General features: G+C 40.2%; 1 protein-coding gene across 1 annotated transcript; it reads left to right on the top strand.

Moving 5' to 3' along the window:
- Positions 1 to 740: 740 nt before the first annotated feature.
- Positions 741 to 9,290, top strand: LOC115690100 (histone-lysine N-methyltransferase SUVR4). The gene is made up of 9 exons (XM_030616341.2): positions 741 to 1,019; positions 3,420 to 3,661; positions 3,941 to 4,400; positions 5,402 to 6,105; positions 6,902 to 7,167; positions 7,910 to 7,976; positions 8,111 to 8,161; positions 8,581 to 8,672; positions 8,858 to 9,290. Exons 2-9 carry the CDS (start codon positions 3,479 to 3,481, stop codon positions 8,862 to 8,864), a joined length of 1,830 nt encoding a protein of 609 aa, XP_030472201.1. The 5' UTR covers positions 741 to 1,019; positions 3,420 to 3,478; the 3' UTR covers positions 8,865 to 9,290.
- Positions 9,291 to 14,712: the final 5,422 nt, after the last annotated feature.

Here is a 14,712-nt window from a genome sequence, read left to right as displayed (position 1 = left end):
CCGTTGGCTCATTTTCCTGAGCGAACGAAACACCGGAAGATGAGGAAAATATTTTTCGCCAAACAAACGGAGCCTTAACCCACGATTTACAAAGGAAATATCAAAAAAATTCATCTCAACATGCTCGCATGGAAAAAGTATTATCTAAACGATTACTGATCCGATCGGCGGCGCACGAAAATGTCACTCAACGAATATGATAACGAACCTCAGACGGTCATCCAAATTCAAACAAATTAATTAAATAATAATAATTTTCTCTTGGGTCAGAAGTTAAAATAATAGTTTGGCCCTTTAAAATATTTCCAATGTCTTACTGCGCAAGCTTTGCATGGATAAATCATGTAATGTCGACCGGCGGGGGGGGCCCCACGAAATCCCACCTTCCCCTTTAGAAAAAACACGGGAGACTTAATGCTAAGGTAATCAATATATACCTCGGCCCGGTCCGCGGGGGGGGCGGGGGTGTCGCTCTCCTGCGCTCGGGTCCACCGGAAGCAACCTTCGTCCGCCTCCCGCGCCGCGACGCGTGTCCGAAGCCGGACGCCACGCGGCATCCCGCCTCGCGCGCGGCCAATCAGGAAGAGCCGTCCGGTGCAGCTCGGCCGCACCCGAGTTCCGTCTCCCGAACAAATCCACGCGCTTTCCATGCGCCAACCCCTCTCTCTCTCTCTCTCTTACTTCATCGAGTCTCTGCAAATTCCTCTGCTGCGGACGAAGCCCAAAACCCTCGTCGCGTGCGAACGGTGGCCCCCCCGCCCCCCCCGTCGAATCGAATTCCCGCGCCCCTTCGGAGTTGGGGGGCTCCGCCCGCTGCATGCCCGGGCGGCGATCGCGGCGGTGGCTGGGTCCTCCGGCGGTCGGGTTCCGCCGCGGGGGGGGGGGGAGGCTCTCTGACCGGTGAAGCGCGCTCTGCATGGCGTGATCGGCAGCGTTGTCTTCTTCTTTCTTTCGTTCTGGAGGGGGACCGGACTGGCTTCGCCTCGCGTTACGCGCGCGCGCCCCGAGGCTGTCGACAGGTCGGTATGTGGGAGCGTGCGCGTCAATGCGGTCGAGCTCTGCCTCTGTCCCTCCCGGGGGGCAGTGGTTGGATTTTTGTTCGTGCTCTGTGTTTTTTGCTGGTTGCGGTGATGTGGATTTTTTTTTTGTTTCTGCTTTTGATTTGTCCGATTGCTGTCGGAGAAAGCTTGGTCTTTTGCTATGCTGTTGCTTGATTGCCCACCACAAAAAAAAGAAAAAAAAAGACGAGACTTGATGGGTGTGCCGGAGGAGATCACGTGTTTTGAGATGATGGTGATACGCGTTCTGAGGGGAGTGCGATATTGGCGTGCTTGGAAGTTGGTTGAAGCGAGTCGGTGTGGTGACGTGAGAGAACTTGGTTCCTTCATAATGCTTGCTGGTGATTGGACTGGTTGAAAGGATGGTGGTTCTGGAGGAAGAGCGGGAATCTCATCATGGGGATCCAGAAGGCAGCTTGTAGTTGGATTTGCTTCGTATTTTTGTGCTTCTCTTGGCTGTATGAGCAGAGATTTGTATAAAGAGTCACGGAGGTTCCATTTATGTGGCAATCAGTTCTCTTTCGTAGGATTCTATCTATGGCATGGTGATGATAAGATGAAAAGAGCAGAAAAGATATTTGGGATAAATGTATAGATCTAGAAAAGTAAAAATAGTCAAAATCTGTCTGTAAGGAAGAGGGCAACTCTCAATTAAATTTGAGTCAATTTTTGTATCATAGTTAAGCTAAAAACTTTGCAAATACGCTAAAAATCTTGTTTTTTCTGGCTACCTAAAAAGCTTGATGGTTTTGACCCCCAAAAAAAAAAAAACTTGATGGTGGAGGTGAAATTTTGTGCAATTGCGTTTTGGGTCAAGAAAATTATAACATCATTTTTGGTTAATCCAGTTCTAAATGATTGTACAAGGCTCAGTACTGGCTAAGGCTTTGATTTTCCTATTCTATGGTGTAGATCTGACGTAATCTCTGGTTATATTTTGGAATGTTTGGAGACTTGTCTTCATGGTTCTTTACATGGAAAGCAATTGCCTTAGTACTATAGCTTCAGATGACAAGACCTGGACTTTACTTCCTTGAAATATAGGGAAAATTGGCAAATGAAATGGGATCTATTTTCTTCAACTTCTTTCTGGAGGGTTATACGGTTGCTACATTCTTCATATTGAATAAACACAGAATAGAAGAAGCTGAAATTTTTGTGCTTGAAGAGTGAATTCTTCCCTGGTTTTCTTTCATGTTACTGCAATAGAAATGCTACATGAAGACTTCTTTATCAGATATTTGGAAAGTGCTTAGCGGTTCGCTGAGTACCTTGAGAGTTGTGAGGTTAAAGCTTTTTGTGATTGGTTCTTATTTGTTTCAAGGATGTTTACAGCCAAAATTCGGTGTTCAGTTAGTGAAGGGGCTGCCATTTGATTGAATTGTGTGAAGAGAATGCAAGATTGATGTTCAGCATGTGGAATGGAAGTTTTTCTTTCCTGTGTTGCGAACCATTTTATTACTTTCTTTACCTTATGATTGGACATCTTGTGGAAGCGAAACTACAAAACTGGTATTTCTCATGTCTTTAGCCTAGCGATGATGGGAAAGACCACTTAGTCTTCTGGTTAGATCTCAAAGCAAAGTCAAATAGTTTATTACTTGCATGGAAAGCGAAACATTTAACGACTGAGGGAAGAATTTATATCCTAGTAGAACTTTGAGCTGCCAAATGTGACATTAGCATTTTAAGGACTACTTCTGGTGATAGATAAGTGGAGTTCCCTTGCCAGTTGCTAAGTTTGTGTTTGATGATGAAATTTTTTTAACTGATCGTTGTGGAAGTCAATAGCAATTTAACTGTATGCCAGGAGAGGCTTCAACACTCTTAACATAAAGTCAAACTCTTTGATGCTGAAAATTATGGCAGCGATGATCTCTACGAGCGAACTTTATCTGGCCAAACTAAGGCCTTTTACATCCTCATTCTTTGATGAAGGTCGTTGTGGTTGTTCATGTAGAGTTAATGTTTCTGATATATGGTCCTTCCATGCTTACTAGTTTAAGTCTAAAATAACCATGGCCACTGTTACTTCACTTAGGCAAAAGGTAATATTTAGGATCTGAAGAATAAGGAGACTCAGTTTATTATATGATAAACAATTTTATGGCAATTCATGTATTGAAGTTTGACTTGGTTGCCACTACGCGTGGTCACCTCTAATGTGAATCCCTTGTGTGTAATGTGTTATGATCTCGCTGGTACCTTTGTGGAGCCTTATCAATTGCACTAACTTCTCTCTATAAAATTTATTGTTGGTGATTATTATTTTTCTCCTTTCAATCATCTGAGTAATGAATTGCCTATTAATTAACTGTTCTTTCCTTTCTGACTTTGATCTAATAGACATTCTAAATTCAGGTGAAATTGTACTAAATCAGAAGATATAATCATCAGAAGTAGGTTTTCTAGATCAATTGATGGCTCCGGATGTTAAGGTGCGCCAGGCATTTGCAGCCACGAGGGCTTTGGGCATTCCTGATGAGGAGGTGAAGCCAATTTTGAAGCAGCTTTTAAGAGTTTACAACAAAAAATGGGAACTAATAGAAGGAGAGAATTTCCGGACACTCATAGATACATATTATGAGTCCAAAGAAAATAAGGTCACCACACTTGTTCTTCCATCTAACATCACTTTGTATTAACATTATTGGCTAACATCACTTTGTATTAACATTATTGGCTCATCTTAGTCCTATTTTTGTTTCATGAAGTATCCTAACAGGGTATCTCAGAAACTTGAAAGTAATTGTAACTGCTTAGTTTTAGATGCATGATCATTTTGTTCCACTTCTGTCATCTCCTGCTCGATGTACACTTTTTATTTATTATTGGTGGTGTTCACTTTTGCTCATTAATATTTCTCTCTTATTTCCATACAGAATATAGGTGATGGAAATGGGAGTACTGCAGGGCAAGATGGTTGTGAAAGACCATCTAAGAGGCTGCACTTGGAACAGCAGGAAAACCAAGTTTTTGTTAGTATGAAAAATGTAGCTTCAGAAGATCATGAACTATCAACTTCCAACGGATTTGTGGAGTCACCACAACAAAGTTTGAGAGATGGAACCCACCATAATTCCCGACTGCTTCACGTGCAGCACAGTAACTCATTGAAGCAGACAAGTTCTTCTCATCCTTTGATGAAAAGTGACGTGATGGCTTCTAGGAAAGCATCCTCTCCAACTTTAAGTGATAACTCAACAGGGGAGGTTGGACTAGGTCAGATTTCGGTGGAAGGTCTGCATGGTAAAATTCGTAAGAAAGAGCTTAGTAGGTCAAATGCATGTTCTGTCGCAACATTGTCTCCTTTGATTGAGCCTACCCGACTCGGCCATTCAGGTATGTGTAGTTTGTTATTTGCAATCTGCCATCAGGTTTGGCACTCGGGCTTACAGCATATTCTTTAGCGAGGAGGTTGATTATGCCTTTGATATGTATATTTGGGTGAATGATAGTCGAGAGCCACTGTTGTAGTTTATGATCTTCTTGTTGTTCATCTGGAAGAGTTTCTTTGATAGTGTGAACACTCATACAGATGTCCAAGTTGAGAACTGAAGTCCCCCGTGTGTATAGGATGTCCTAAAACTTTTCACGGAAGTGCAATTGAGTCCTAAAACTTTCCAAAAGTGCAATTAAGCGCTAAAACCTGTCAAATTGGTCCAATCAAGTCCTTCCGTTGATTGCACTTTTAGAAAGTTTTAGGACTCAATTGCACTTTCATGACAAGTTTTAGGACTTGATTGTACTTTTTGAAAGTTTTACGACTTAATTGCACTTTTGTGACAAGTTTTAGGACTTGATTGCACTTTTTGAAATTTTTAGGACTCAATTGCACTTTCGTGGCAAGTTTTAGGACTTCCGGTGCACTTATATCTTTTTTATTTTACTTTTTTATCTTTGGAATGCATACTGTGTGGAAATCCTTGCCCTCCTTTTTCTAAAAGAGAAGCAAGCTGTTCATTCATTACTGAGGATTGTAATAGATTTATATGGCATTTTTAGCAGATATCGAGACAATGGTAATCGTTCTTTTTTGCTCGGGTGAAAACCATAATTAAGTTGGTCTACATGCCTGATCTCTGCTTCTTTTTTAGAGAAGCAAATTCAAATATTGAGCATGATGCGTTGATTAGGAGAATACTATTTTAACTAGTTGCACACCACATTCTTCTCATTCTGCTGGGTAGAAAATTTGGTATCTGGCAAGTTTGTAATTCAGGCTAGCTTGATGTTCTGTAGGAAACAGTTCCGGTAGGCCTCAAGAGGTTATAGTTTTCATTCTGCAAGAATTATTTACTCCTTTCCATTCTGATTTATTTGGTTTGGCATGGCATGCTCAGAGCAACATTCTCCATTGGACTCAGAAGTTAAATCGTCTCCTGGCATCATAAGAAATATCTCAAACTCCAATGGGATTACTGGTCCAAACACAAAGGTTCTAAGCTATTCAGGAAAGGACTCAGAAGTTTTAAACCCAATTGCTAGTTCAAGTTCAAGCGGTCCCGCCAATGTTCGTCGCCGTCATTGCAGTTTGGTCAGAAAAGGCCGTTTCAGTGACTTCACTGACATAACAAAAGGTGCTGAAAAAGTGAAAATTTCTCTGGCAGATGATCCTAGCAACGAGCAACTTCCTGCCTTTAATTACATACCACATAACATAATTTACCAAAGTGCTCATGTGCAATTTTCACTGGCTCGTATTGCGGATGAGGACTGCTGTTCAAGTTGTATGGGTGACTGTCTCTCCTCAAGACTGCCATGTGCTTGTGCCCGTGAAACTGGTGGGGAGTTTGCCTACACACCAGTAGGTCAGCTCAAGGAAGAGTTTCTAGAATCTTGTAAATCGACAAAAGTGAATCCCCAAGAGAAGGATTTTGTTTACTGTCAAGACTGCCCAATAGAGAGGTCTAGGAATGAGTCAAGACCTGAAAAATGCAAGGGCCATCTGATTCGCAAGTTCATTAAAGAATGCTGGAGAAAATGTGGATGTGATATGCACTGTGGAAATAGAATAGTACAGAGAGGAATAACGTGTAAGTTGCAAGTGAGTATCTTCTTTAAATCATTTGGTGCGAGCATCTTTTTAGTAGCAAATTGTTCCGAACTGATTGCTAGAGCATTCATAATTGATCTTTGGCCATCATGTTCAAACTTTTGTGCACTCTATTATTATTTGTGCAAGGTGATATATATTTTACTCCACTGTTGGCTAGGTTTGCCGTATTAAGATGCATATATATCCCTTGTTTACCATATTAGTCACGCATCGTGGTAGAAAGTCTTATTTTGTGGTTATGCGTCTTAACTGTGGTAAAGGAAATTAGAATTATGGTAAAATATCTCATTTCTCTGTAAATGAATGACTATTTTAGAAAAAAAAGTTACACAACTACGGTAAATTATTATCTGTTTCATGGTAAATGTGCCTGTGTTATAAAGAACGCAAAATTATGGTTGAGCATTCTCTTTTGGTGTAAAAAGTTGGTCAGTTGGCTATTTCCAGATACACAAGATATCAGCAGTTGACTGTTCCATCCAATGTTCATGGTTCAGGGGATTAAGTCAGTTGGTCAATTGTATAAGTTAACATCTTTCGTTTGAAGAATTTTAATACATACGTCACATGTGTTAAATTACTTCAAGATCTGAATTGGTCAATGCTCGTGACATGATTTGGGTGAACAATCATAATATAGAAGTACGTATCTTATAATGTCTGTAACTTCTCGAAAATACTCGACTCATCTAGGCCTACTGTTCTCTCCCTCCTCATGATAATCTAGTTTGAAGATTTAAATTATGTTGCTTCTTTTATCTATATGCTTTTCCTCTATCCTCAGGTTTTCTTAACTGAAGAAGGAAAAGGCTGGGGTGTCAGAACACTTGAGGAATTGCCTAAGGGAACATTTGTTTGTGAATATGTGGGGGAAATAGTGACAAATACAGAGCTATATGATCGTAATATGCAAAAAAATGTTCATGAGAGACATACATACCCAGTAATGCTTGATGCAGATTGGGGATCAGAAGGACACTTGCAGGATGAAGAGGCTCTGTGTTTGGATGCGACGTATCATGGCAATGTTGCCAGGTTCATTAATCACAGGTATGTCTTTGATGATTGTCTTTGATTAGGCCTTTGCACCATGGAGCCAATTTGTTGGTTTTTGTACCTAGGCTTTCTTCCTTGTTTGATATTGTTTCTTCTTGTTCCTCTTTCTATTCCACTGGGTAATTAATATGCTGCCTTTAAAAAGAGGGAGTTACATTACTACACATAAGAAGAAAATCACCCATGGTCACTGGAGTGGTAGAATAGGACTGAGTACTTCTTGTGCTTTAGAGAAGCCTAACGGGAGTTTGGAAGTACCTTTTGCAGCAAACCGTATTTGAACTTTTGGGAGTGGAAGAATGTTTTGATCCATAATGACAAATTAACTCTTATTATCATTGTAAAATATGATCACATTTACTGGTAAAGCAATCACTAAACGGCTCCCTTTCTCAATATCCTGTAGAAAACATTAATTGCCAATTCTATTTTCTTTTAACATAGGTCCATTATGATGTTATTATGTTATTATCCATTAGCACGCCGATACTTTTAAAAATCCACAGAATCTGACTGTTATCGCGTATTTCTCTTTAGCATATGCCTTCTTTTATATCTCTTGTCTAAGACAATTTTGTCAGTTGGGACTTTTAGTACCCATAGTATATATCTTGTTCTGAGTTCTAAGCTGAAGATTTGAGTAAGCTCTGCAAAATATATTCATGGCATACGTTACTTGATACCTACTTATGTGTCATCCGTTTGTGACGTCCTTGTTTTCTCCATATTTTTGCAGATGTTTTGATGCAAACTTGATTGATATCCCGGTTGAAGTAGAGACACCTGATCGACACTATTATCATGTATGAGAATCACTGGGTTTGACTTTGTTTATGTTATTGCAGAAGCAGGATTTCTGGTGTAATGTTATCGGATATTTATTATGTTCTTTAGAATGAAGAGGCTCGTAATTGTTGATAGACTTTCTTTTTTGCAGCTTGCGTTTTTCACTACCCGAACAGTTGGTGCTTTTGAAGAGTTGAATTGGGTAAGGAGTATTGACAAACTATCTATAAAGTAGTTTATGAAAAAACCAAATCTCTCTCCTAGTTCGGACTCTTATTTGTTCCTCTGTCACTTATAGTGAGCTCTTTGGACATCGTTGGTCCTCCCTTGCTGATGAAAAGCATTTTTCACCTTATGGACTAATAAATGATTACTGGTTTCCATTTTAACGCCAATCTTTCCAATCAGTGCTCGCTATGGCCTGAGCACAGTGCTTTCTGTTATATGATTTATTTCCCTATCACCGGGAAGCTATGGTTTGAGATAAACTTGTAGAATCATGCAAAAACCGGGGACGCCTTATTTGTCTCATTTCACTGACCATTTTTCACCAATTTTTGCTTCGACCAGAATTAAAGTGTGTTCCTGTATCAACTATGGTTATGCTATGCATGATTGCAGGATTATGGTATTGATTTTGATGATGAAGATCATCCTGTGAAGGCCTTCAAATGCTGCTGCAAAAGTTCACATTGCCGAGATATGAAAAGAAGGTCATTTCACTTTTATTTCCTTACGAGCAAAACATGTGTTGGTGTGATTTGCCTTGTACTGTAAGCTTGGTTGATTATGCTAACTCATATACCCGAATTTGGGCCTTAAGCCAGAACAAGAGAGCAATTGGACTTACATTTTTCTGTTTGTGTACCAACTAACTGTGAGCTCTTCTCTGGCACAGGAAGTAGATCAAGAGTTGTGACTCTCACCCGACGACCGGTCACCGACCTAGCTGTACAAAATTCCATCAGGATAGGTTTCTAGCGGCAATATAAGCAGGGCTGGCCCTGGGGTTCTTTACCGATGGCAAATGACCATGGCTTACCAGCTCGGACAATATTTTTCGCCGGTTAAGAATTAGGCAGATATTTGATGCCTTGGAGACTTTGCATTCTGCTGTGGGAGGGTTGGGTATATACTTCGTCAGCTTGAGTCCAGCTGGCAAAGTGCGAAAATGCCCGCACGAAGGGTGTGGCAAGCGTCTAATTAACTCGTGACCTCGACCGTGAGACATGTTTGTTGGGCGATTCCTGGGCTTTGGCTGCACATTGTTCTAAATCTAGGACATCGGTAGTTCTTTTAAATGTGTACATCCGTGATTTTCGAGTGATTAATTTGAAGTCCCAACCGAAGAAATTTTATTACTTTGTAGATGATGGTTGCACGTAGGGGTATCAACGGTTCGATTCGGGTGAAACTTTTGGGTATGCGTTTATGACCCGAAACAACCTTCATCTGACCTGAACCGCAAGCGTGGATCGTAGCTTCGCTTATGATTTTTAATTTTTTAATTTTTTTTGGGGGTTGAAATTTAGGAATCACTGAACTTTGAAATATCTTTAGGAATTTCACATTACTCGAAATCACCTTTTACGTGCCAATAATTATGCAAGTTTCAGGAGATGCTAAATAACCCTTAGGGTTACGAAAAGTAGTAGAAACCAGAAATTAGAGAGCCTCGATCCGACCGATGTGTCTCGTCATACTAGACTCCCTTTTTTAGTTGGGGTAGTACCACAAAAAACCTCAAACTGTTATATCTGCGACAAATTTATCCCAAATTAATATTTTTTTATCATTAAAAATTTCAAATTGGTACATATGTGACAAATTTACCTTATGTTAGTTTCTGTTAAATTTTATTGTCAAATTTATGAATTCGATGTTACGTGGCAGTTGACTGGTGTATTAGCTTGGGGTTTTACACTCCGTTTATCACAGTTGCATTAGTTTGTGGGTTTTTTTTTTGTATTAATCTAATTTAACGGAGAGTAAATTTTTCGCAAATGTACCAGTTTGGAATTTTTGATGATCAAAAAATTAACTTTGGATAAATTTATCTTAGGTGTATCAGTCTGGGGGTTTTTCGTGATAAAAAAATGAATTCGGAATAAATTTATCATATATATATCAATTTAGAGTTCCTCGCGGTATTAATCCTTTTCAATTTTTACTGCGAAGTAATATTTATACTGGTTTTGGTAAATAAATCCAAGGGATCGATAGCCGTCCCATCTGTTACGTCCCTGTTTCAACGGTCGCGAGTCGGGAGGAGGAGGTGCACATCACGATCAAAACTAAAATACCGTCTCCAACGGCACCCCGCGTGGGGGGCCCCGATGTCCATCAGCATCGTGAACAGAAACAAGAAAGGAAGTATCTTTTCTGTCTCTTTCAGGAGACAAAAACAGAACAAACGTGTACACTAGAAGCCCTAAAAATTTGTCCCGCAAAAGCGCCTTCGAATCTGAAAACTTTCAGAAAAGCGTGGTCGAGTTTTTTTTTTAAATTTGTGAAAATAGTGTGATCAGGTGTTCCCGTTAATTCTGTTCGTTACTTCTTTTTTATTTTATCATTTTCTCTCTACTGCTTGGCGTTAACGTTATTTTCTCTCTTATGAGGTTGGTTTTTTGGTCTAATTAAATTTTACATCTTCATATATAAATCCTAGTTAAATGAGATTAAAAAAATAAAAAAGGCTAAAGTTTTAACAAAAACACTAAAAAAAAAAACCTACACAGCCGCCGCTCCACTAGAAAGGGTTGATGGGGGGGGGGGCATCGGCCATGCCCGGCAGCCGTCATCCAGATTTAAGAGAGGTTCACGGCCCTCTCTCGGATCTGATGAGGGTCGCTGGCCCTCATCGAGCCCTCGGCAGCCGTTGCTAGCGATTAAGCGATAGCCCACAAGTGGAGGACTTGAATCACCCACCTGTGGGTTTTCTTTTCTCTTTTTTGTATGTTTTTTTTTTAATTTTTAGTTTATTTTAATCTAGCTAAACTAATGTTTATGTTAAAAAAATTGAGATTTGGACCAAAACGACATTTTAATATTATATTTCTTGCTTTATTAATGTTAATGCCACGTGGGAAAGAGAAAATAATAAAAAATCACGTCAGTATTTTTAATTGGACGGAATTAACAAGAGGATTTGATTGCACTAACTTGACAAATTTTAAGATTTAATGACACTTTTTAAAATTTTTAAGACTTAATCGCACTTTTGTGACAAGTTTAGGACTTTTAATGCACTTGTTAAAAAAAAAAAAATAATCGGGTCAATCAACAAACTTGAATTTATTTTAGTTGTAATAAAATAATATTTTGGCACATATATTAAGCTTTCTTATTATTTGGACATTTTTCTTAATTTCCAACGAAGTTAAAAAAATACATGTTCTACCCCAAACTGAATTTAATGGAGTGGGTAGATCTCAAAAATCATGTCAGCTATCAATTTAATTCAGGTAACTAAGGATAGTTTAAAGTATTCATTCATATATACATTCCATGATATATGAGCTGTACGGGGGTATATACTCAATGTATGCGAATAGTTTGTTCAAATTTGTTTATACGTTTGATGCCTCTAAGCTTAAAGCTCACGACATAAGAAAGCATTGGATTTTGTTCTAAAAATAGGTAATTATTACATCTTGCATATGTCAATTCTTCATTTGCCGCATTACGTTTTTTTTTTTTTGGCATTCTATGTATTAAAAATATTCTTTCAAGATAACAGAAAAGGAAAAAAAAAACATTACTAAAAAGTGTATATCCAACCATTTGATAGAAATAAAATTTGTGTTTCCATGACCAGCTCTTACTAGAAAGTTTATGGGCAAAAAGGATCAATTATGCATTCTCAAATTTTATAGTTCTTTTTTCGGGTTTTTGCGAAAGTATTATTTCAATGCAAATGTTCTTTCTGGGCATATGTTTGGCAAGGAAATTATAATAATAATACTTATTTGTACCTGTATAGTTGTATTGTAGATGAAGTGCATGTATATTCCAACAATAATAATTAGGACCCGTGATGGTACTCAAAATTTTTTTTTTGGCGGCATTTGAATTCTCTCGCTTAAAGAAATAATGAGACTTACGCTGAAGGTCACAGCCAAAAATATACTCCAATACATGCATTAATGTACTGTCATCGGCCATGTTTCTCCACGTTATTCATAGTATCAGTGCACACTAAGCTGTTCTTTCACAGCAAAAGATAGTGCTAAACATCCTGCAAAATGAAATACAAAATTGACCACCACGAAATTATTTGATGAGTGCTTGTTAGACACTTTGTTAACCCGCGATTCATTTTCGAATTTTACATGAAAACCTCCCATCATACTTTCATAGATAGATCGATTTTGTGTGGACCTTCCTAAAAATTTCCATTCTCCTGTCACCGACGTGAATTCCTGTCACATATATGCGTGTGGAATGCGGTAAAGAATCACATTTTAATCCAAAACGAACTGAATTCAGGAGTCCCTGATATTTTCTCCATTGAATATAGGTCATCAGGATCTGATATGGAAAATTTCTCAATCATTGCCAATATTCTATTGTTATCATGACTTAACAAGCAGACATGCCTGTAACTGTCGCAAGTCGAACAAAAGCCTAAGTCCCACTCATAAATATCTAATAGTTATCATGTGGCCATGTGTATCCCATCGCATTATTACGTATGTAGACCGAATCGTACATCATTTGATAAAAGGAAGGATCGCCATCAGTCATCTCTCTGTGTGTGTGCATGTATCCATGTCTCTCGTTGTCCTTTACTGCTCGATGACGGAAAATACCTCTCGAGCAGTTGAAAATCGTTCCTAGTCAAGAGACTGGGATGGCGGGTCTGGTGAAATTTTTTGGGTCGGTAATGGAGTTTTTTGGGGCATCTCTCTCTGCATGTGTCCATGTGTCTCGTTGCCCTTGCCCGCGCAAGGCCTTTGGGGCTGGCGAGATCCTTGCCAAGTGGCATGCAATCCTTGTTGGCCACAATGAAAATAAAAATTATAAAAATTATCCACGTCAGTGCCGGTCATTCCTGCGCTTCATACCGTGTAAAACAACCGGCGTCCACGTGGGCGATTTGGAGGTAAAATTGGCTAGAATGACTCAATTGGCAAAATATCAAAATGTTTAGAACTAAATTGGCCAAATTGAAAGGTTTTATGAAAAAATTAGCACAAGTATGATAGGTTTATGACTTTTTTTGATAATTTTACCATAGTTATCATGTGGCCATGTGTATCCCAATTCACCTTGGCAATACAATGTTCACCATAAATTGGAACGATTTAAGGCCATGTGGCTATAAGCTTTAGTGCATCCTTCCCCGACGTCAGCCCTTGGTTGGTGTTCGGTCCCTAACTCTGCTTGTTAGATTCCTTCCTATCCTAAACTTAGTAGGAGAAAGGATCTTTGGCAAAGAATTCCTTTTCCATCTAGAAATCACTTCGTGTAATTTCATTAGTCTGATAATCTTTTTTGCATTTGTCTTCCGCCTATCCCTTTCTTAACGTTGAATCTTCCCCATAGGAGAAAAACGATATCCTCTTGCTCATCCTCATGCCTTTTCTTGCTATACTCATCGCATCATTACGTACGAAGACTGAATCGAAAACATCATGCGGTAAATGGGAGGATCAGGAGGATCAGTCATCATTCGTGTTTGATAATTGGAAGCCGTCGTTGCGCCATCCGATATCAAAGAAAAGATACTGAAAAAAAGATCATAGACCAAAATTAAGAGAATGATTACCTTTCTACAATCTTCCCCCTTTTTCCCCCAAGCCATTTTTTTTTGTCTTGTGTTTTCATTTGCTTTATGTTTGCTCGGAAGATTTGGAACAGAAAGGCCCGTGTCATTGCCGCGGAAAGTCACACATGCTTGCCGGCCAGAAATCTAGGGATGATTTGAGACTAAGGGCCCGTTTGGTAACGTGCCAAATAGTAAAAATTTCTGTTCTTTTGTTTCCAGAAATAGTTTGGGAACAGAAATGCGTTTGGTAAACTTTTTGTTCCTCGGCACATTTTTGCAAAAATTTGTGCCGAGAAACAGTTTTGGAAGAGAAACAAGAAGTAAAAAAAAGTTGCTTCTTGTTTCTCGGCACAATTTTGAGAATCAGTTTTTTTTCTTTTTTTTCTTTTCTTATTTTTATTCTTCCCTGGCTGAGCCGGCCGCCGGTCGCCGGCGGCCGGCAACCGGCCACGACCCCAGGGCCGGCGAGGGCGTCACGGCCCTCGCCGGCCGCCCGGCCGGAGGCGAGGGCGAGGGCTGGACCCTCGCCGCCCGGGCGAGGCGGCCTCGCCCAGATCGAGCGAGGCCGAGCCTCGCCGTCCGTCGCGACGGCGAGGTCGGCCTCGCCCGAGACGGCGAGGCTCGGCCTCGCCCGGAGACGGGGAGGCTCGGCCTCGCCCGGATCTGGCGAGGCCGAGCCTCGCCGTCCGCGACCCACGGCGAGTCGGCTTCGCCGGTGGGTCGCGACGGCGAGGCTCGGCCTCGCCCGGATCCGGGCGAGGCCGCCTCGCCCGGGCGGCGAGGGTCCAGCCCTCGCCCTCGCCGGCGGCCGGCGAGGTCCGTGACGCCCTCGCCGGCCATGGCCAAAGAAGAAAGTAGAAATTTTTTTTTTAAACAATTCAAAATATTATTAAAATATTATTTGGGAACAGAAATTTTGTATAGTTACCAAACGCATTTCTATTCTTTTCTACTCTAGGAATAGAAATTTTGGACAGTTTATC

This window comes from Syzygium oleosum, unplaced genomic scaffold (assembly GCF_021117445.2).
Source record: "Syzygium oleosum isolate NSW1041296 unplaced genomic scaffold, Sole_v2.1 Sole_v2.06, whole genome shotgun sequence".
NCBI lineage: Eukaryota > Viridiplantae > Streptophyta > Magnoliopsida > Myrtales > Myrtaceae > Syzygium > Syzygium oleosum.
Note: the sequence above shows the minus strand (reverse complement) of the source record. Positions and strands in the feature narration are given on the sequence as shown.